Here is a 23640-nt window from a genome sequence, read left to right on the forward strand (position 1 = left end):
AACATAAGAAATTATCGATACGTCGGAGACGTATCAACATCCCCAAGCTTAGTTTCTGCTCGTCCCGAGCAGGTAAACGATAACAAAGATAATTTCTGGAGTGACATGCCATCATAACCTTGATCATACTATTGTAAGCATATGTAATGAATGCAGCGATCCAAACAATGTAAATGACATGAGTAAATAACTGAATCATATAGCAAAGACTTTTCATGAATAGTACTTCAAGACAAGCATCAATAAGTCTTGCATAAGAGTTAACTCATAAAGCAATAATTCAAAGTAAAGGCATTGAAGCAACACAAAGGAAGATGAAGTTTTAGCGGTTGCTTTCAACTTATAACATGTATATCTCATGGATAGTTGTCAATGCAAAGTAATATAACAAGTGCAATATGCAAGTATGTAGGAATCAATGCACAGTTCACACAAGTGTTTGCTTCTTGAGGTGGAGAGAGATAGGTGAACTGACTCAACAATAAAAGTAGAAGAAAGGTCCTTCAAAGAGGAAAGCATCGATTGCTATATTTGTGCTAGAGCTTTGATTTTGAAAACAAGAAACAATTTTGTCAACGGTAGTAATAAAGCATATGTGTTATGTAAATTATATCTTACAAGTTGCAAGCCTCATGCATAGTATACTAATAGTGCCTGCACCTTGTCCTAATTAGCTCGGATTACCTGGATTATCATCGCAATGCACATGTTTTAACCAAGTGTCACAAAGGGGTACCTCTATGCCGCCTGTACAAAGGTCTAAGGAGAAAGCTCGCATCGGATTTCTCGCTATTGATTATTCTCAACTTAGACATCCATACCGGGACAACATAGACAACAGATAATGGACTCCTCTTTTATGCATAAGCATTCAACAACAATTAATTTTCTCATATGAGATTGAGGATATTTGTCCAAAACTCGAAACTTCCACCATGGATCATGGCTTTAGTTAGCGGCCCAATGTTCTTCTCTAACAATATGCAATGCTCTAACCATTTTGGTGGTAAATCTCCCTTACTTCAGACAAGACGAACATGCATAGCAACTCACATGATATTCAACAAAGAGTAGTTGATGGCGTCCCCAGGAACATGGTTATCGCACAGCAAGCAACTTAATAAGAGATAAAGTGCATAAGTACATATTCGATACCACAATAGTTTTTAGGCTATTTGTCCCATGAGCTATATATTGCAAAGGTAGAGGATTAGAAATTTTAAAGGTAGCACTCAAGCAATTTACTTTGGAATGGCGGAGAAATACCATGTAGTAGGTAGGTATGGTGGACACAAATGGCATAGTGGTTGGCTCAAGGATTTTGGATGCATGAGAAGTATTCCTCTCGATACAAGGTTTTAGGCTAGCAAGGCTATTTGAAACAAACACAAGGATGAAGCGGTGCAGCAAAACTCACATAAAAGACATATTGTAAACATTATAAGACTCTGCACCGTCTTCCTTGTTGTTCAAACTCAATACTAGAAATTATCTAGACCTTAGAGAGACCAATTATGCAAACCAAATTTTAGCATGCTCTATGTATTTTTTCATTAATGGGTGCAAAGTATATGATGCAAGAGCTTAAACATGAGCACAACAATTGCCAAGTATCACATTATCCAAGACATTATAGCAATTACTACATGTAGCATTTTCCAATTCCAACCATATAACAATTTAACGAAGAAGAAACTTCGCCATGAATACTATGAGTAAAGCCTAAGGACATATTTGTCCATATGCAATAGCGGAGCGTGTCTCTCTCACACACAATGAATGCTAGGATCCATTTTATTCAAACAAAACAAAAACAAAAACAAACCGACGCTCCAAGCAAAGCACATAAGATGTGATGGAATAAAAATATAGTTTCAGGGGAGGAACCTGATAATGTTGTCGATGAAAGAAGGGGATGCCTTGGGCATCCCCAAGCTTAGACGCTTGAGTCTTCTTGATATATGCAGGGGTGAACCACCGGGGCATCCCCAAGCTTAGAGCTTTCACTCTCCTTGATCATGTTGTATCATCTCCCTCTCTTGATCCTTGAAAACTTCCTCCACACCAAACTCAAAACAACTCATTAGAGAGTTAGTGCACAACCAAAATATACATGTTCAGAGGTGACATAATCATTCTTAACACTTCTGAACATTGCACAAAGCTACTGAAAGTCAATGGAATCGAAATATCCATCGAACATAGCAAAAGAAGCAATGCGAAATAAAAGGCAGAATCTGTCAAAACAGAACAGTTCGTAAATACGAATTTTATTGAGGCACCAGACTTGCTCAAATGAAAATGCTCATATTGAATGAAAGTTGCGTACATATCTGAGGATCACTCACGTAAATTGGCATAATTTTCTGAGTTACCTACAGAGAATTTTGCCCAGATTCGTGACAGTAAAGAAATCTGTTTCTGCGCAGTAATTCAAATCTAGTATGAACCTTACTATCAACGACTTTACTTGGCACAACAATGTACAAAACTAAGATAAGGAGAGGTTGCTACAGTAGTAAACAACTTCCAAGACTCAAATATAAAATAAAGGTACTGTAGTAAAAACATGGGTTGTCTCCCATAAGAGCTTTTCTTTAACGCCTTTCAGCTAGGCGCAGAAAGTGTGTATCAAGTGTTATCAAAAGATGGTGTATCAACATTACCTTGGGCTTTACCCTTACCTTTCTTGTTCTTTTTCTTACTCTTTGATTTAGGGAATACATGTCTTCCCTCCGGTGTAGAGGTGAATTTCAGGGTGCCTTCTCCCATATCTATAACTGCTCCCAATAGTTTCAGCAGGGATCTTCCGAGTGTGATTTGTCCTGTTCCTACACATTCAATAACGAGATAATCAATGGATATTGTTCTTCCAAGAATGGTTGTATGCACACCTGCGGCTATTCCCTTAGGAATTATAACAGAGTTATCAATAAGAGTTATTTCTTCTCCTCCTTCAACGAATCCCCAGAGTTGCAAAGATTCATGAATACTCTTAGGCATAAGAACAAAATTCAGACATAATATCACAATTGGCATGAAGAGTTTGATCACCGATAACAATTTTAACAGTAGGATCCCATAATGAAGGTTCAGAGTTCACTAAAACTTGTTCAAGACGGTTACGAACATAGCGATAGTTGTCATTTAAGCGAGATGCACTTGTCTCAAGATTGTTTAATCTATTATAAATGCTAATAAGGGCTGAATCAAAGTTATTAGCTGAATCATGTGATGCAACCAACTTCTTTATGGCATTAAAAGCTTGATCCCCATTGCAATGAAGGAAATCTCCTCCCACTAAAGCATCCAAGGCATATCTATAGCGAATCATAAGACCAAAATAAAAATTACTAAGGAGCAAACTTAGAGTCATTTGAGGTTCAGCTTTACGATAAGAAGTAAAAATTCTGGCCCAAGCATCTTTAAAACTCTCCTCATCCCCTTGTTTAAAAGTGAAGACTAATTCTACAGGTGAAGAAGTAACAAGTGCAGAACTAGACATGGTAGCAAAAGTAAAATGCAAGTAACTAAATAAAATACAAGTAACTAATTTTTTTGTGTTTTTGATATAGCAAACAAGATAGCAAATAAAGTAAAACTAGCAACTAATTTTTTTGTGTTTTGTTTTAGTGCAGCAAACAAAGTAGTAAATAAAATAAAGCAAGACAAAAACAAAGTAAAGAGATTGTGATGTGGAGACTCCCCTTGCAGCGTGTCTTGATCTCCCCGGCAACGGCGCCAGAAAACAGTCTTGATATGCGTACAGCACGCGACCGTTGGGAACCCCAAGAGGAAGGTGTGATGCGTACAGGAGCAAGTTTTCCCTCAGTATGAAACCAAGGTTTATCGAACCAGTAGGAGCCAAGAAGCACGTTGAAGGTTGATGGCGGCGAGATGTAGTGCGGCGCAACACCAGAGATTCCAGCGCCAACGTGGAATCTGCACAACACAACCAAAGTACTTTGCCCCAACGAAACAGTGAGGTTGTAAATCTCACCGGCTTGCTGTAACAAAGGATTAGATGTATAGTGTGGATGATGATTGTTTGCAGAGAACAGTAGAACAATTGCAGTAGATTGTATTTCAGATGTAAAGAATAGGACCGGGGTCCACAGTTCACTAGAGGTGTCTCTCCCATAAAATAATTAGCATGTTGGGTGAACAAATTACAGTTGGGCAATTGACAAATAGAGAGGACATGACCATGCACATACATGATATGATGAGTATTGTGAGATTTAATTGGGCATTACGACAAAGTACATAGACCGCTATCCAGCATGCATCTATGCCTAAAAAGTCCACCTTCAGGTTATCATCCGAACCCCTTCCAGTATTAAGTTGCAAACAACAGACAATTGTATTAAGTATGGTGCGTAATGTAATCAATAACTACATCCTCGGACATAGCATCAATGTTTTATCCCTAGTGGCAACAGTACATCCATAACCTTAGAGGTTTCTCACTCCCAGCATTCACGGAGACATGAACCCACTATCGAGCATAAATACTCCCTCTTGGAGTTACTAGCATCAACTTGGCCAGAGCCTCTACTAATAACGGAGAGCATGCAAGATCATAAACAACACATAGATATAAATTGATAATCAACATAACATAGTATTCTCTATCCATCGGATCCCAACAAACACAACATATAGCATTACAGATAGATGATCTTGATCATGTTCGGCAGCTCACAAGATCCGACAATGAAGCACATAAGGATAAGACAACCATCTAGCTACTGCTATGGACCCATAGTCCAGGGGTAGACTACTCACTCATCACTCCGGAGGCGACCATGGCGGTGTAGAGTCCTCCGGGAGATGAATCCCCTCTCCGGCAGGGTGCCGAAGGCGATCTCTTGAATCCCCCGAGATGGGATTGGCGGCGGCGGCGTCTCTGGAAGGTTTTCCGTATCGTGGCTCTCGGTACTGGGGGTTTCGCGACGAAAGCTATTTGTAGGCGGAAGGGCAGGTCAAGGGGCGTCACGAGGGGCCCAGATGACAGGGCCGCGCGGCCAAGACCTGGGCCGCGCCGCCCTATCGTCTGGCCACCTCGTGGCCCCACTTCGTCAGCTCTCCGGTCTTCTGGAAGCTTCGTGTAAAAATAGGCCCCTGGGCGTTGATTTCGTCCAATTCCGAGAATATTTCCTTACTAGGATTTCTGAAACCAAAAACAGCAGAAAACAAAGAATCGGCTCTTCGGCATCTCGTCAATAGGTTAGTTCCAGAAAATGCATAAATATGATGTAAAGTATGCATAAAACATGTAGATATCATCAATAATGTGGCATGGAACATAAGAAATTATCGATACGTCGGAGACATATCAGCCGCCTGCTCTCCGTCACCCGTCCCGCGCGTGGCCTGGCCCGATCGATCCTGCTGCCCGTCGCCCGTCCCGCACGTGGCTTGGCCCGATCGATCCTGCTGCGCGTCGCCCGTCGCCCGTCCCTGCTCTCCGGCCGCACGATCGATCTCCCTGCTGGCTCCCGATCAATCTCCCTGCGTGGCCAATCTTCCTGCTGACTCAATCTCCTTCCTGCTGGCTCAATCTCCCTGCTGCCCCCCGATCGATCTCCCTGCTCTCCGATCGGCCCGCGCGTGGCCGTGCTGAGATCGATCTCCTTCCTGCAATTGACTTCCATCTGAGGTAAAAAAAAAATCAAAAAAAAAAATAAACAGAAAAAAATACTGTCGTCGGCTGTTGTTATCCGATGTCTTCTTCCGCTGATCCCGCCTTATCTTTGGGCCTCCCTTCGGTACTTGGTCTTTGTCCGCTGCCTCCGTGTATGACGGCTAGCCATTCTTCGTCGCCGTTTGCGGCCTCTTCACGCGGCTCTGCCCGCGCTTCACCGACTCCGTCTACGTCGGCTCGCCGCTCTACACCGACTTTCGCGGCTTCTTCCCGCGGCTCTGGCCGCGCTTCGCCGATTTTGTCTCCCTCGGCCTGCCGCTCTACATCGACTTTTACGGCCTCTTCATGCGGCTCTGCCCGCGCTTCGCCGACTTCAACTACGTCGGCCCGCCGCTCTACATCGACTTTTGCAGCCTCTTCCCGCGGTTATGGCCGCACTTCGTCGACTCCGTCTACGTCGGCCTGCCACTCTACATCGACTTTCGCGGCCTCTTCACGTGGTTATGACCGTGCTTTGCCGACTCTGTCTTCATCGGCGTGTTGCTCTCTGTCGCCCCCTTTGGTGGCCTCTGTACGTGTGGGTGATAGCTCCTTGTCGGCACCTGATTGTATGTCGACCTCTCCAGTCGCGCCCCTCTCTGCGCATGAGATAGCGCAGCTTCACTGCCTGCTTGATGCTTGGGATTCCAGTTTACGTCAGCAGCCTCGCGGTCCGAGTCTCCGCCCTCGTCCTCATTGCACCTACTGTGGCAAGGTTGGCCACACTTCCTCCACCTGCTGGACGCGGGATCCCAGTTTACGTCCGCAGTTCCAGGATCGTCAGCAGGCTGGCTCTTCAGGATCTTCTGCAGTTGCACTCTCTGATCAGGACATTCTCAGGGGTCTTCGTGGCCTGCTCGCTACTACAGACTCTTCCTCGCCGGGCGCTGCTGGTTCTGTGACTGGCTCGTCTGGCACTGCGCGACCACCACTTTCTACACAGTCAGGTACGTCCCCGTGGTATCTGGATTCTGGAGCTTCCTTTCATATGACCTCTGAGTCCTCTATTCTGTCTGCTCTTCGGTCTCTTATTTCTCCTGTCCGTGTTGTCACGGCTGATGGTACCTCTATTCCTGTTTCTAGTAGAGGCGCCCTTTCTACTCCCTCTTTCTCTGTCTCTCAGCTTGATGTTCAGAATGCTTTTCTTAATGGCGAGTTGAGTGATGAGGTTTACATGCAGCCTCCTCCTGGGTATTCTGTTCCCGATGGGATGGTTTGTCGTCTTTGACGTTCTCTCTATGTTCTCAAACAGGCCCCTCGTGCCTGGTTTGAGCGCTTCGCCTCTGTGGTGACTGCTGCTGGTTTCTCTCCTAGTCTTCATGATCCAGCACTTTTCGTTCACACTTCTCCTCGTGGACGTACTCTTCTTCTTCTCTATGTTGATGATATGATCATTACTGGTGATGATCCTGAGTATATTGCCTTCGTCAAGGCTCATCTTCGTGATCAGTTTTTTATGACTGATCTTGGTCCTCTTCGCTATTTTCTTGGCATTGAGGTTTCCTCCACTTCTGATGGCTTTTCTATCTCTCAGGAAAAGTACATTCAGGATCTTCTTGCTCGTGCTGCTCTTGGGGATGAGCGCACAGTCGATACCCCTATGGAGCTTAATGTTAAGCTTCGTCCTACTGATGATGATCCTCTTCCTGATCCCCCCCTCCCCCCCCCCCCCCGTTATCGCCATCTTGTTGGGAGTCTTGTTTATCTTGCTGTCACTCGTCCTGATATTTCTTATCCTGTTCATATTCTGAGTCAGTTTGTCTCAGCTCCTACCACTGTTCACTATTGTCATCTCCTCCGTGTTCTTCGTTATCTTCGTGGCACGATCACTCGTCGCCTTTTCTTTCCCCGTTCCAGCTCTCTCCAGCTCCAGTGCTATTCGGATGCTACATGGGCGAGTGATCCTACGGATCGTCGTTCGCTTTCTGCTTACTGTGTGTTTCTTGGTGGTTCGCTTGTTGCTTGGAAGACGAAGAAACAGGTCGCAGTTTCCCGTTCGAATGTTGAGACTGAGTTGCGAGCTATGGCTTTGTTGATTGCTAAGGTGACTTGGTTACGGTGGTTGCTTGCAGATTTTGGGGTCTCTGTTACGACACCCACTCCACTTTTGTCTGATAGTACAGGTGCTATCAGTATTGCACGTGATCCGGTCAAGCATGAGCTGACCAAGCATATCGGTGTTGATGCTTTTTACACATGTGCACAGGTACAGGATGATGTTGTTGCGGTTCATTATGTGCCTTCAGATTTGCAGTTGGCGGATTTCTTTACGAAGGCACAGACTCGAGCGCAGCATGATTTCTTACTCTCCAAACTCAGTGTTGTGGATCCACCATGAGTTTGAGGGGGGATGTTAGATGTATATATTTGTCTATTGTAGTTTCCCCATATGTTAGGGGGCTTTCTGCATATGTGCACCTGTACATGTACTATATATTGTGGCTTTTGGCCCCCCTGGTAATACAACACGCATATTTCCTAACAATTATCTCTTCTTCATGACACAAAACACATTTCGTACAACCCTGCCAGTTGCGTTTTGCAAGGTTATCTTTACTTATAACACACCTAACGAAGATACCATGCAAAGACTTTTGTTTTCATAGGTATTTTCATCTTCCAGATGGTTTTATTATTAACAACCGATTGACTAGGTATAATTAAAGCTTTGTACATGCAGCTGGCCGAGAATATACCATTCCTGCTAAGGCTCCAACGAAATTTATCGGCTCCCTGAACCAACTGGATTGAAACTAACCTATGTAGCAATTCATTCCAAGTAGCCATTCGGGTGCTAATAAGATCACGCCTGAACGACATAGAGGGTGGAGAAGTTTCCATCACATTCTGTAAGGTATCTACCTTATGTCGAACAATATTGTACAAAGCTGGATATTGTTCTCGAAGAGTAGTTGTACCCAACCATCTATCCTCCCAGAACCTTATCTCAGACCCATCCCTAATGAAGAAAGAACCAAATGGAAAAAATGCTTCTTAGTTGCCATATTGCCAGCCTAAAAGTGCGAATCTCATAGTTTCCAAAAAATCCTGAGATATTACTTTTGAACCCACATACTTTGTTTCGCAATAGTTGTTGTCATACTCCAGCCTCTGTTAACAACCTGGCTAGCCATTTACCTAGCAAGACCCTGTTTTTAACTTCAAGATCATGAACACTAAGTCCACCTTAATCTTTTGGACGGTAAACAACACTCCATTTCGTCAACTGATTTTTTTTCTCATTATCCCCTTGCCAAAAGATTCTTGAACGGGAATAATCCAATCTATGCAAGGCTCCTTTAGGCAACTGGAAGAAAGATATCATATATATCACCATATTCGTATTGTAATTATGAGAACTGATCTTCCCCCGAGGGATAATGATTTTCCTTTCCAGCTACTAAGACATTTCTGAAATCTTTCCTCAACAATTTTCTGTTCAGCCAACGTCAGTCTCCGATAATGAATCGGAATACCAAGATAGTGTTGAAATTTTGGGCCCACTTTTAGTGGCCCAAATTAGATTTCAGTTTTTCCTATAAATCTCAAAGCCCACATAGTGGCAGCCTTGTGAGTTTGAGCCCAAGTTGGTGGCAGCTCACTAGGGAGTGACAAGAGGTGGGAAGTTTAGTTCCACATGGAAAGTTGGGAGGAAGTTAGACCACCTTATAAGGTGGGTTGTTCCACCACTAGTAAGTGAGTGAGAATAGGAGTGCTACACGTGCGCTCCTCCTCCTCCTCGCTCGCTCGTCTCGACTCGACTCGACATGACACGTCACGCGCGCCGCGCTCTTGGTGAGTGGATTGAGCCTCGAGCCGAGACTTTCCTAACTTTTTGCAGCTCAGGAAAACGAACAGAGTCCTAGACGGACGCGTCGCAGTTAGTCAGTTCGGGTCGCTCCCGGATCGTGGGCTATCTGTAACCGACTCGAAACGTTCGTGCGACGTGGGTGTGGCCCACGTTGCCTAGGATTTCCCGAGCCTATATAATCTTCTGCTCGGCTAACGCAGAAATAGATCATATACACGAGTTAGGGTTTCCACCTCTCTCTGCTTGCGCCGCCATCGTAGCCTACTCCATCCCGCACGCCGACGTGCATCGGCGAACGGGAGAGCAGGTCTCCGGAACCGCTCGTCCTTGCGATCCTGTACGGGAGAGAGCGAATTAGGTTTTTGGGAAGCGCTCTGCGCGACTGCTCAAGCTCTTCATCACGGGTCGCCTTCCGTCCAAGTCGGGCGGTGCTGCCTACCGTCGTCTACAACTCCGTCTACTTCGACCCGTCGTCCCCGTCGTCAACAACATTGTCATCAACAACGTTACTGCTGCAACATCGTCTGCTACACCTTCACCGCCACCTCCACCAGATCGGTACGTGTGACATATGTCGATCTGTTTAGCGATGGATGTTGTACTGGTTGCTCTGCTACTGTTCATGTTGATCACTGCATCTAGTATGTTCGAGTTTCACATGTTAGTAGTTACTGTCGTCATGCTTAATATTATGGAATTAATCATGGAAATTGTGCCTAATTATCCAACAATCCAAAAACCTAATTGTAGGCAATTTCCTGAGTTAACAATGGCTGGTTTTGCTGATGCACTGAGGCCGGATAAGTTTACCGGTGTGCACTTTAAGAGGTGGCAGTATAAGGCCATGCTCTGGCTTACTCATCTGAAAGTGTTCGAAGTTACTGATGGTTTACCTGAAGGAACTATATCTGACCAAGATCAGAACAAGTTCAAGGAAAACAATAATCTCTTCGTCGGATGCGTTCTAAGTATTCTTGCTGATCGTCTGTGTGATGTGTACATGCACATAACAGATGGTAAAGAGCTCTGGGATGCACTGAATGCTAAGTTCGGTGCAACCGATGCGTGCGATGAATCGTACATCATGGAGAGCTTCCATGACATCAGGATGGTTAACAACCGTTCTGTAGTCGAACAAGCTCATGAGATACAGTGCATTGCGAAAGAGCTTGAACTCCTTAAGTGTGCCTTACCTGACAAGTTTGTGGCTGGATGCATCATCGCTAAGTTGCCCCCTTCATGGAGGAACTTTGCCACAACTCTCAAACACAAGAGACACGAGATATCAGTTGAAAATCTGATAGCATCTCTTGATGTTGAGGAGAAAGCTTGGGCTAAGGATAATACTGAGAAAGGAGAGGGTCAGTCTAGCGCCAACATGGTGCAGAAGAAACCCTACAGCAAGAACAAAGGGAATAACAAGCCCTCCTTCAATAAGCCTATGAAGACTACAACCTTCAAGAAGAAGAAGATGATAAACAAAGCAGGTCTGAGCTGCTTTACATGTGGAGAGACTGGCCACTTTTCTAAGGATTGTCCAGAGAGGGCAGACCGCAAGAAAAAGGCGAGGCAAGTCAACACGGTGACCGCTAGCAATGCTGATGGGTACGGTAATCTCTTTACTGTTCTTTCGGTATTTCAATCTCCATGTTGGTGGATTGATACAGGTGCTAATGTTCATGTGTGTGCTGACATATCCATGTTCACTTCTTACCAGGTCGCCCGGGATTCTTCCGTCTTGATGGGGAATGGGTCACATGCTTCTGTTCGTGGTGTTGGCACGGTAGATCTGAAGTTCACTTCGGGGAAGATCGTGCAGCTGAGGAACGTGCAGCATGTCCCTACTATGAACAAGAATCTCGTTAGCGGCTCCCTTCTATGCAGAGATGGGTTTAAGGTTGTTTTAGAGTCGAATAAAGTAGTTGTTTCCAAGTTTGGACAATTTATTGGTAAAGGCTATGAGTGCGGAGGCTTGTTCCGCTTTTCGCTTCGATTTCAGTAATAAGTCTCGTGAACCATATCTGTGGCAATGTTAGTGATGATACCAAGTGTTTGGCATTCTCGTTTATGTCACATTAATTTTGGTTTAATGTCTCGGCTATCCAGTTTAAGTTTAATTCCGAATTTCACTATTGCCAAAGGTTCTAAGTGCCATAGTTGTGTGCAATCGAAGCAACCTCAGAAGCCTCACAAGGCGGCCGAGGAGAGAAACTTGGCACCTCTAGAACTCATACATTCTGATCTATGCGAGATGAATGGTGTGTTGACAAAAGGTGGAAAGAGATATTTCATGACATTGATTGATGATGCGACTAGATTTTGCTATGTTTATTTGTTGCGAACTAAAGATGAAGCTTTAGACTACTTTAAAATTTATAAGGCCGAAGTTGAAAATCAACTAGAGAGAAAGATCAAGCGTCTCAGGTCGGATCGTGGTGGCGAATATTTTCCTAAAATCTTTGATGAATTATGTGAGGAACATGATATTATTCATGAGAGGACGCCTCCCTATTCACCCCAATCAAATGGGGTTGCCGAGAGGAAAAACCGCACGCCGACCGACTTGGTGAATTCCATGTTAGCCACCGTTGGTTTATCAAAGGCATGGTGGGGGAGGCTTTGTTGACTTCATGTCATGTCCTGAATAGAGTTCCTAACAAGAATAAAGATAAAACCCCTTACGAGGAGTGGGCTGGGAGAAAACCATCACTTTCGTATTTGCGCACATGGGGATGTTTGGCGAAAGTCAATATTCCAATTACTAAGAAGCGCAAACTTGGACCAAAGACAGTGGATTGTATCTTTCTAGGTTATGCTCGTCGGAGTGTAGGATATATATTTTTAGTAGTTCAATCCGAGGTACCTGATATGCATGTTGATACTATTATGGAATCTCGTGATGCAACATTTTTTGAGAATATGTTTCCTATGAAAGATATGCATAGCATTGCTAAAATTTCTCTTTGAGATAATTCCCGAGTCCAAGACATCTAATGAGTATTTTGAACAATCACATGAGAATGTTACTGAGAAGGATGACAATGAAGCTCCTAAACGGAGCAAGAGACGAAGGATTGAAAAATCCTTTGGTGATGATTTCATTGTGTACCTTGTGGATGATACTCCCACGTCCATTGCAGAGGCATATGCATCTCCAGATGCAGATGACTGGAAAGAAGCTGTCCATAACGAGATGGACTCGATTCTTTCTAATGGAACTTGGGAGCTATCAGAACGACCCCATGGATGCAAGCCCTGTGGGCTGCAAATGGGTGTTCAAGAAGAAGCTAAGACCTGATGGTACTATTGAAAAGTACAAGGCGCGGCTTGTAGCGAAAGGCTACACACAGAGAGAAGGCGAAGATTACTTCGACACCTATTCACCTGTCGCTAGACTTACCACCATTCGAGTACTACTATCCATGGCTGCCTCCTATGGTCTTATCGTTCATCAAATGGACGTAAAGACAGCTTTCCTTAATGGAGAGTTGGAAGAGGAAATCTATATGGATCAGCCTGATGGGTTTGTAGTAAGAGGTGAAGAAAGAAAGGTGTGCAAGTTGCTGAAATCTTTATATGGCCTGAAACAAGCACCTAAGCAATGGCATGAGAAGTTTGACAGAACTTTAACTTCTGTAGGCTTTGTTGTCAATGAGGCTGATAAGTGTGTTTACTATCGCCATGGTGGGGGCGAAGGTGTTATACTATGTTTGTATGTGGATGATATTCTGATCTTTGGTACAAACCTGAGAGTAATACACGAGGTCAAGTCTTTCTTGTCAAAGAGCTTTGATATGAAAGATCTGGGAGAAGCTGATGTGATTCTGAACATCAAGCTGATTAAGAATGAGAGTGGGATTACTCTAACGCAATCTCATTATGTTGAGAAGATCTTGAGCCGGTTCGGCTATATTGATAGCAAGTCTTCTCCAACACCTTATGATCCCAATGTGACACTACGCAAGAACCGGAGGATTGCCATAGATCAATTGAGATATTCTCAGATCGTTGGCTCACTCATGTACTTAGCGAGCGCGACTAGACCCGACATCTCTTTTGCTGTTAGCAAGTTGAGTAGGTTCATGTCAAACCCGGGTACTGATCATTGGCATACACTTGATAGGGTCATGCGCTACCTATGTGGTACAATGAGTTATGGGATTCACTATTCAGGGCACCCAGCTGTGCTTGAAGGATATAGTGATTCGAATTGGATCTCAGATGTAGCTGATCTGTACGCCACAAGTGGGTATGTATTTACCTTTGGAGGTGGCGCAGTATCATGGAGATCTTGTAAGCAAACCATATTGACGAGGTCAACTATGGAAGCAGAACTTACTGCTTTGGACACAACCACTGTTGAATCAGAATGGTTGCGTGAGCTCTTGATGGACTTGCCTGTGGTTGAAAAACCTGTACCGGCAATCCTTTTGAACTGTGACAATCAAACTGTAATTGTCAAAGTGAACAATTCTAAGGATAACGCGAAGTCATCAAGACACGTCAAGAGACGTTTGAAGTCTGTCAGGAAATTGCGAAACTCCGGAGTAATAACTGTTACATATATTCAAACAGACAAAAACCTGGCAGATCCCTTTACAAAGGGACTATCACGTAATGTGATAGAAAGTGCTTCGAGGGAGATGGGTTTGAGACCCGTTGATGTTACACCATAGTGGTAACCCAACCTTTGTGATCGGAGATCCCGTGAATTAGGACCTAGGAAGAACAAACTAGTGGTTTAATTGAGGAGAGTATTATGTAACCCTCTCTATGTGAAGATGCACAACTCTCAATTGCTGTAAGGCAGGTTGGCAACAAGCCTTAATGTGTTTATGTTGGCTATTATAGCAAAGATGCTGTCCTACAGAGCATTCTTGAAATAACACACCTATATGAGTCTGATTGTTAAACGTCGCAATCTATGAGATTTGGGTGATTTCTAGTAAACTCATGAAGAGACCACGAAGTATGAAGCATATGCTTCACCCGCGGGGTAGGCTACTGGCAGCCATGTACTGATCATGACTTTGAGTGAAACCCTGTTCACGCAAAACTTGCAATTCAAGGCTTAGTCCATTGTTCAAGTGTGAATGGATGTAGCTTAAGGTTCTAGGCGGAAGTTCAACTTAACAGTCTCCGCTAAAACACTGGTATATAAACAAGTAGTGAGTATTGGTAAATCTCTAAATGGGATTTGAGATCTGGTGGGGGATTGTTGAAATTTTGGGCCCACTTTTAGTGGCCCAAATTAGATTTTAGTTTTTCCTATAAATCTCAAAGCCCACATAGTGGCAGCCTTGTGAGTTTGAGCTCAAGTTGGTGGCAGCTCACTAGGGAGTGGCAAGAGGTGGGAAGTTTAGTCCCACATGGAAAGTTGGGAGGAAGTTAGACCACCTTATAAGGTGGGTTGTTCCACCACTAGTAAGTGAGTGAGAATAGGAGTGCTACACGCGCGCTCCTCCTCCTCCTCGCTCGCTCGTCTCGACTCGACACGACACGACACGACACGTCACGACGCGCGCGCCGCGCTCGTGGTGAGTGGATTGAGCCTCGAACCGAGACTTTCCTTACTTTTTGCAGCTCAGGAAAACGAACAGTCCTAGACGGACGCGTCGCAGTTAGTCAGTTCGGGTCGCTCCCGGATCGTGGGCTATCTGTAACCGACTCGAAACGTTCGTGCGACGTGGGTGTGGCCCACGTTGCCTAGGGTTTCCCGAGCCTATATAATCTCCTGCCCGGCTACCGCAGAAATAGATCATATACACGAGTTAGGGTTTCCACCTCTCTCTGCTTGCGCCGCCATCGTAGCCTACTCCATCCCGCGCGCCGACGTGCATCGGCGAACGGGAGAGCAGGTCTCCGGAACCGCTCGTCCTTGCGATCCTGTACGGGAGAGAGCGAATTAGGTTTTTGGGAAGCGCTCTGCGCGACTGCTCAAGCTCTTCATCACGGGTCGCCTTCCGTCCAAGTCGGGCGGTGCTGCCTACCGTCGTCTACAACGCCGTCTACTTTGACCCGTCGTCCCGTCGTCAACAACGTTGTCATCAACAACGTTACTGATGCAACATCGTCTGCTACACCTTCACCGCCACCTCCACCAGATCGGTACGTGCGACATATCTCGATCTGTTTAGCGATGAATGTTGTACTGGTTGCTCTGCTACTGTTCATGTTGATCACTGCATCTAGTATGTTCGAGTTTCACATGTTAGTAGTTATTGTCGTCATGCTTAATATTATGGAATTAATCATGGAAATTGTGCCTAATTATCCAACAGATAGCTAATTGGAAAACACCCAAGCCCACATCCGAATAACACGGCATATAGGTTAGCATCGTCTTTGGCTTCACCGAAACAGAACAATTCATTTTTACGGAAATTAATCTTAAGACCGTACTCGAATGCTGAAAGAATAAACTTTAGATTTCTTGCTTTCTCCAAGTCATAATTCATAAATAAAATTGTGTCATCGGTATATTAAAGGAGTTCCGTTCGTATGGGCTCTCGTGCATGTTTACTTCTGAATTTTGTACCGAAAGGTCTAGATGACTGGCGCGATATTTGCCCTCGTCGTTCTTGACGCAGCAGCTTCTCTGAGTCTGATGTCACAAAATACGCAGGCACACACGGAAACAAAGATCTCTTAGGAGTCGTTTGGAAGCCAGGCTTTCATTTCATTTGTAGCATTTTGAAATAAATACATGCATTCATTTCATTTACATTGTAATTCTAGAAATGGACACTTGTTTGGTTGTCACAGGAATTGCAAATGACAACATAATTCAATATTGAATTTGTAAATGGCTTCCACAAGAATTGCAAATGACAGGTCTCAGCTTGGAATTGTGTTTACCCATGGTGTCATTTTGCTGGATTTCCTAAATGAAATGATGATCCAATTCTGCGACAACCAAACAGCCCACCTATGGAATTCCAAAATGAATTCCAGAATTCCAGGTCCAAACGATGGATACCAAACGACCTCTTATATAAATGCTTGCATATTCATGGGAACCAATAATATAACAAGATATACTTTTATACCAAATCAGCCCATTAGACAAACAATATGAGTAGTTGGATGGAGAGACTTTCTTTTCCATCCAGAAGCATTTTAAACATTTCATCAAGTTTGTCTGTATTGTTTTCTTTCGAACCATTGCAGGTGAATATCAGAGAAATAGGGGAGCAAGGACCAAATAATGTTGCTTGCGGTAGGTTGTCGCTGACCTGCTTCGTTGTTGAAATATAGATAGGTACTTTTTTTGCGAATAAATATAGATAGGTACTAGGTTGGCATAGAAGATCGCACAGTAGGATGCTAGGATGAACTAGCATGGTCCCAAACAAATGCATATGTCGGTGAGGAAGTTGAACCCTTCATGAGTGCTGTACATGACTTTTTTTAGTTCATCCAAAAAATAGTGCCCGGCACGACTGAATTCCGATAACCGGAACAAGTCTGTCTGTCCAATCCGAAGCTCAGCTGATCCTTGAACCCCACAGTGTCGGCCGTACTAAATGATAGACCTTGCACAATAAGACTCGACTCAAATGCCGGCTTGGTTTCAATAAATCACATGGTCATGGCTGATTCCTGGCTTTATAGTAATTTGGATGGTTGACGAGGGTGTTGCGTCTGCTGGCATTGGTACATTGCATTGGTGCATTGTCAAGAAAGCAAGAACAACGTTGCCAAATGGTGGCAAAGCATCAGCAGGAGTTGCCAAATGGTGCGTCGCCGGGCTAGGCCCGGGAGGCGCCGGCGGCGGCGGCCCCTCGACATTCCCCTCTCGGCGCTGCGCCCGCGCGGGGTGGGTGCGGCCGGGAGGTGCTCTTCGGCCGGCGGCGGTTCGGCGTGGCGGCGTGAGACCCGCACGCCGGGTGGTAGGAGGGGCGGCGGCGTCGTCGTTGGCGGCGGAGCGACGCCGGCGGTGGTGCTACGCAGGGCTTGTTCGGCCCAGATCTGGGCCCAGGTTGGGGCCCATCTGGGCTGGACGGGCCGCCTGCCTCTGGCGCGCTGGCGAAGCTCCCTGGAGGTAGAGGAGCGCGGCGGCGGTGGCTGGGTGGCGGCAGTGCTCCGGCCGCCCTGCTGCAGCATGGCCATGAGAACTTTGCGGGTCTGAGGGCCCGGCCGGGCCAGTGTGGGCCTGGTGTGACCTCGTTGCCATGTCCGGTCGGCGACCGCGAAGGTGTCGCGGTGGAGGTAGTTCCCTCCCATGCGGCTGAGGTGTCTGCTTCCCCCGACCCGGCTGCTGCTCTTCTCTACGTCTAGGCCCTGCTCCGGTGACCACAGCGAGACGGCGAGGATGACTTCAAGACCGTGGTGGCGTATGCTGGTGGGTGGCACGTCAGGTGGAGCACGCCGAATCGTCCGGGTTTGTGGGTTTGGTGGGCGGGAGAAATCCTAGTCGGCATGCCCGACACCGGCGCGGCGATGCCTGTGGGTGTCGCCCTACCTTCCTGAAGGGCGTCGGTTGTCCCTCTTCCCCAATCCCTTCCGCGTATCGGGGGAAACCCTAGGATTAGTCCGGGCAGCAGCGGCGTTGTCGTCGTTTTCCTTGTTGAAGGTGTTGCTTGATATGCGGCGTTTCGGTGTGTGCTTGGAGTGTGGTGGAATTCTCCGGAGGGCGCAGCGGTTGCGAGTCGTTTTTGTTCTTGTCAAGCTGCCGGTGTTGGCATTATTTTCTTTTTCCTCTTTCTCTTGTGTTCTTTTGGGCTTTGGTTGTGCTGCGGTCCCAGCGTGCTTGTTGTATCGGTCGGTTGCTATATTAATATAGCGGGGCGAAAGCCTATTTCGAGGAGGAGCAGGAGTTGAACACCACTAAGTCTCCACTCGTCCATATGCCAATTCTTTAACCTGATACACGGGCAACAATCATTTTGAAACGTTGATTCTCCTTAGACATCTCGCCCCTCTCTGATATCATCCCTACAACTTCCATTGTACAGACCAAAAGATCACACAATCTGCAAATACCTCCATGTTCCATCCAAGAACTCCCAAGCTGGCCATGCCTTGGGCGGGAAGCATGTTCATCCTCTTCACACTATCCATTCCCTTCTCCCAAGCTTGGTCCATTGATTACCCCAGCCCCATTGCCAACCTTCCTTCTCTTTGGACCAACAACAATGCCACCATCCCCTACAACGCGACCTATGCCGCCGGTTCGATGATCAGAGCCATTCTTTTCAGGCAAAACCCGGTTGGGTATGGTCCATCCTTTGCCTGCGGCTTCATCTGCACCTCTCCCTGCGACACTTTCCTCTTCGCGGTCTTCTCTGTATCCGTTGGTGATACCAGCGCCGCAGCCATCAATGCCTCAGCACCACCAAGGGTCGTGTGGGCAGCCAACAGGTACCATCCGGTGAAGGAGAATGCATCAGTCCAGATCACCCGGGACGGCAATCTTGTACTCCGAGACTTTGATGGCTCACCGGTCTGGTCCACAAACACATCAGGCAGCCCCGTCGTCGGTATGAATCTTGCTCAGACTGGCAACCTGATTCTCTTCGATGCGGTGGGGAAGATGGTGTGGGAATCGTTCGAGCACCCTACCGACACGCTCCTTATTGGGCAGTCGCTGAGGCAAGGGCAGAGGCTTACTTCAGTTTCCACAAACTGGACTCAAGGTCAGTTCTACCTCACCGTGCTTGACCATGGCCTGTATTCTTTCGTCAATGGAGATCCTCCAGAGTTCTACTATCAGAAAAGGTTCAATGTTACTGATGCAATGGTTCAATCAAAGATGAACATATCCTCTGGTGAAGTTAAGAATGGCACAGCTTACATTTCCTTCTTGCAAGGTAGCCTCTCAGCATTTGGCAGCTTAAACAACACGGACATCAAGTTGTTCGATATACCATTGCCGTGGCCATCTTCAGCACAGCTCATAAGCCTCGAGGATGATGGGCATCTGCGGGTTTATGGTTGGGGTGGTATCTCATGGGAGTCTCTGGTTGATGTTCTTGATGTGTACCCTGATGAATGTGCATATCCTACAGTATGTGGAGAGTATGGAATTTGTTCACAAGGACAGTGTAGTTGCCCAATTGGAAATTCAGGAGATGCACCTTTTCGTCAGCTGGATGATCGGCACCCTGATATGGGCTGTTCACTAGCCATTCCTCTCTCTTGTGACTTTATACAGCATCAACAGCTTTTGCCTCTCACAGGCGTCACATACTTCAATCTTGGAAATAGCTGGGCTACTCATGAAGAAAGTTGCAAGGAGGCATGTTTGAAGGCCTGTACATGCAAAGCAGTCTTTTTCCGGTATCAAAATGATTCATATGGTTCTTGCTATCTGATGCCAAAGATTTTTTCACTTATGAGTTACAAGCCTGGAACTATTGGATATAACTTGTCGGCATATATCAAAGTGCAGATGTTACCTCCACCAGCACCGAGTAACGACTTGCATTTAACTGCTTACCATGTTGGCGTTCCTGTTCTAGTAGCAATCATCGCCCTGCTGATTCTCTTCATTAAGAGGGCAATATCAAAGCGGATGCAAGAGGACGATCCATTTAAAGGAATTCCTGGGATGCCAACACGGTTCACCTATAAACAGCTGAAGCAAGCAACCAATAACTTCAGCAAAAAGCTTGGGCAAGGAGGATTTGGACCAGTGTATGAAGGAAAACTTGGAAACGTGAAAATTGCTGTCAAATGCCTGCGCGACCTTGGGAATGGGAAGGAAGAGTTCATGGCCGAAGTCATCACAATTGGCAGCATTCATCATATCAATCTTGTTAGATTGATTGGTTACTGCTCTGATAAATTACACAGGCTCCTTGTTTACGAGCATATGAGCAATGGGTCTCTGGACAAATGGATCTTCAAGAAAAACCAAAGTGATTCCCTCAGTTGGGCATCTCGATACAAAATTATCCTTGATGTTGCGAAGGGATTGGCCTATCTTCATGAAGAATGTCGACAGAAGATTGTTCACCTTGATATAAAGCCTGGAAATATCCTCCTTGATGAAAAATTTAATGCAAAGATCTCTGATTTTGGCTTAGCAAAGCTTATCGATAGAGATCAAAGCCATGTGATGACCAAAGTAAGAGGAACAAGGGGCTACTTAGCACCAGAGTGGTTGACATCAACAATTACTGAGAAGGCTGACATATACAGCTTTGGCGTTGTGCTGCTGGAAATTGTGAGCCGAAGGAAAATCCTGGACAGTAACCAGCCTGAAGGAGGCACCAATCTGATTAACCTACTGCAAGAGAAAATGAAGGTTGGGCAAGTCCTGGATATAGTGGAAAATCATAATGAAGATGTCCAATTGCATGGAGCAGAAATGATTGAAGTAATCAAGCTTGCAGTCTGGTGCTTGCAGCGTGAGGTCAGCAAACGACCAGCAATGTCACAGGTTGTGAAGGTGTTGGAAGGTGCCATGGATACAGAAAGCACCGCAAGCTTTGAGACAACTAGCAGAGATGAGATATTTGACGCTTCATCCCCTCTCTCCCCCGTGCCAGTATCAGCAAGATGACATGCTTTAGGGAATGTAGGTTAAAATCAAAGAATGGTTGTGATTCCTAAGTTGCAACTACTGTGTGACACTCTTCTGTAAATTTGTTTCTTAACATATGCAATGTACAAATGAACATAGAGCTTTTCTTAATTCAGAGTTTCATAAACCAATAGCTGGACATGCAGAGACACAGAGGTAGTTTCACTTACGTTTTTATTTTCACCACTAATATGCATAATGTATTTGATTGCCATCTTTAGGAAATTCTATATTCTTCATATGTATCATATATATCTTTCCCCTACATGTTCACAAATAGTCGTGTTCTTTCATTTCTCTTCAAGCAAAATTTTGCAAATCCTTAACAAGTAATTAGAGCAGTAGCTTGTCAGCTCCTCCATGAAATTACTAGCCTACATAGTACAGGAGAAAAGGAGTTGGCTCCTCTTCAGCATTTTCCACGCCTTCACTGTGGTGGCGCTGATGATTTCAATGAACTTGGGCTGCACCCTGCACGTGCGAGGGGGAAAAAGTGTTTAGTGAGACAGGTGCAGGTAAAACACACTTGCAGGGTAGCTCCCAACCAGTGCGCAAGGACAGTTGAAAATAATGAGATCAGGCTTGTTCTGCATTTCTCTCCCGACTTTTTCTGCATTTTATGTTAAGCTCTGTACGAAGCTCTAAGCACTTACCTTCGTGTATGTCTCCAAGAATGGCCAGACATCAAAAGGCGATATCCACTTACGGAGGATCCCATTCTCATTTCTGAACGCAACACGGAATGCTCAGTTCCAATAACCTACTCAAGATGCTGCGTGCATCTAGTTAGTTCCAACAGCATCAGGCAACAGCCTGGTTACCTGCACAAACTTGGTTGGTCATTAGCTAGTCACTCACAACACACTGACAAGCATCCAACATTGTTCTCTCAAACATACAATAAGGGTCTTAGGAGTTATGCCAAGTCCTTGCTGCTTAATTCTCATGAACATCTCATTCTCCAACATGTAAAGAACCTGTAAACAATAGCATAGCAGATCAAAACTAGGAAGCCTGGAAATACTAGAGCTAACAGAAACAAAATAGATGTTAAGCTGCCTTACTTGGCGCCATTATCAATATGGTCTCCGAAAACATTGGATTGGCCAAAGCATCCTTGTGACTATCACTGGTATAGTACCAAGGAACTACTCCAAAAACGTTGACCAACGGGGGAATGATCCCTGCCTTGGCTATACGCTGTTAGGTAGGATGAGACTCTCCCAGGTCCCAGTGGATGGACGCTATGGATGATAACCCGGTTTTTAGTCCGCCCTCCCAGCGAAATTACCGCTAGGTGGGGATTCGAACCCAGGTGAGCTGGCTGCGCACTCGCTAGCCTTGCCACTGAGCTAGCACTCAGTTCTCAGGAACTACTCCAGATCAGGGGCCCGAAGAACCAAGTGGACGACACCATGTACACGCTTTGCAATGTCGCCCCAACCCTTCTCCAGCCAAACTGTTGGAACCTGCACATCAAAACAGGAAGCATATTGTGAGCAACTAGTCAACTACTATTCCAGCTGAAGTGGTAACGGCAAGTTGTGAGAAACACTGTGGTTGAATTCCGAGCAGGAAGTGTTTTCAGGAATGCTCATTTCTTAATCTTGTGCGCTTCTAAGGGCTGACTGCAGATTCTATCATTTATCACTGTTTATTCTTTTAGTATGAAGTACATGTCTTGTATTTGGAGCAAACTAACTTTTACTGAGATCAAGCTAACTTTTTGCTCAAATGGCAACATAGCCAGTACATGAAGGGGAAGATATGCCGAAAAGGAAAAAAAACAGCATCAAAGCTCAGGTGATGGTAGTAATTATAGGACCTCCGCACTACAATATGCTAAATAACATGTCATATACTTCAGTAGCAGAAACTCAATTCGGCTCCCGGGTGCGTATGATCCCTCTACCATAAAAACATATTTCCAAGTGTCAAAAAAATTTGACAAAAAAATTTACATGTACATCTCCATAACATATGTGTATTCGTCAAGTTTCACGAAAAAATGATATTTTTTGTAGTCTAAGCGAAAAAGAGAAAATTTATCTTGTGACAAGTCTTTGTTTCAGCACCGAATTTTGTCTTTTTTACACACGCCACATGACATATCGATTTTTCATGAAACGACTTTGTGAGCGCGTAGCACATGAAGATGTACATGCGAAATTTTTGTTTCAATTTTTTTGACATTTTAAAATGTGTCTAACATGTATTTCAAGATAAAGGAAGCATACGCTCCCATGTGGTAAAACATCACTCCCAGTAGTCTAAAGAAAATTTTACACATATTGAAAACCTTATTATAGATGAAACGGCATAGCGCCGTCCTGCCGGGTATACCCTCCCACTAGCGCCGGCTATTCCTGATAATGTAGGTGTTAGCACAAATCCATGCACCAGCTTGGTGTGTTGTTGCACAATTACGCGTTTAGACATCAGTCATTCTAAGGGAAGCATCAATAGCATTAAATTACGGTTTACCCTTTATGGGTGAGAACCATGCATGCATCCATTCAGTACCAGGCTGTACATCTCAAAAAAAAAAGTAGCAGGCTGTAATTTATATGTTATAGTTGAAATTACGCATATGGCAAATGTTCTTGTGCATTA

The 23640-nt window shown here is 45.1% G+C and overlaps 1 protein-coding gene and 1 long non-coding RNA gene across 2 annotated transcripts; one reads left to right on the forward strand and one right to left on the reverse strand.

Annotated features, from left to right (window-relative positions):
* The first annotated feature begins 18516 nt into the window (after positions 1-18516).
* LOC127321062 (G-type lectin S-receptor-like serine/threonine-protein kinase SD2-5) lies at positions 18517-21083 on the forward strand. Its single transcript, XM_051350103.2, has one exon. It carries the CDS (start codon positions 18517-18519, stop codon positions 21004-21006), a length of 2490 nt encoding a protein of 829 aa, XP_051206063.2. The 3' UTR covers positions 21007-21083.
* A 147-nt stretch (positions 21084-21230) lies between these two features.
* Positions 21231-21851, reverse strand: LOC139832241 (uncharacterized). Its single transcript, XR_011747026.1, has 2 exons — positions 21681-21851; positions 21231-21498 (listed from the first exon to the last, which is right to left on the reverse strand). It is a non-coding gene; the product is annotated as an uncharacterized lncRNA (long non-coding RNA).
* Positions 21852-23640: the final 1789 nt, after the last annotated feature.

The sequence above is a fragment of the Lolium perenne genome, chromosome 6, assembly GCF_019359855.2.
Source record: "Lolium perenne isolate Kyuss_39 chromosome 6, Kyuss_2.0, whole genome shotgun sequence".
Lineage (NCBI taxonomy): Eukaryota > Viridiplantae > Streptophyta > Magnoliopsida > Poales > Poaceae > Lolium > Lolium perenne.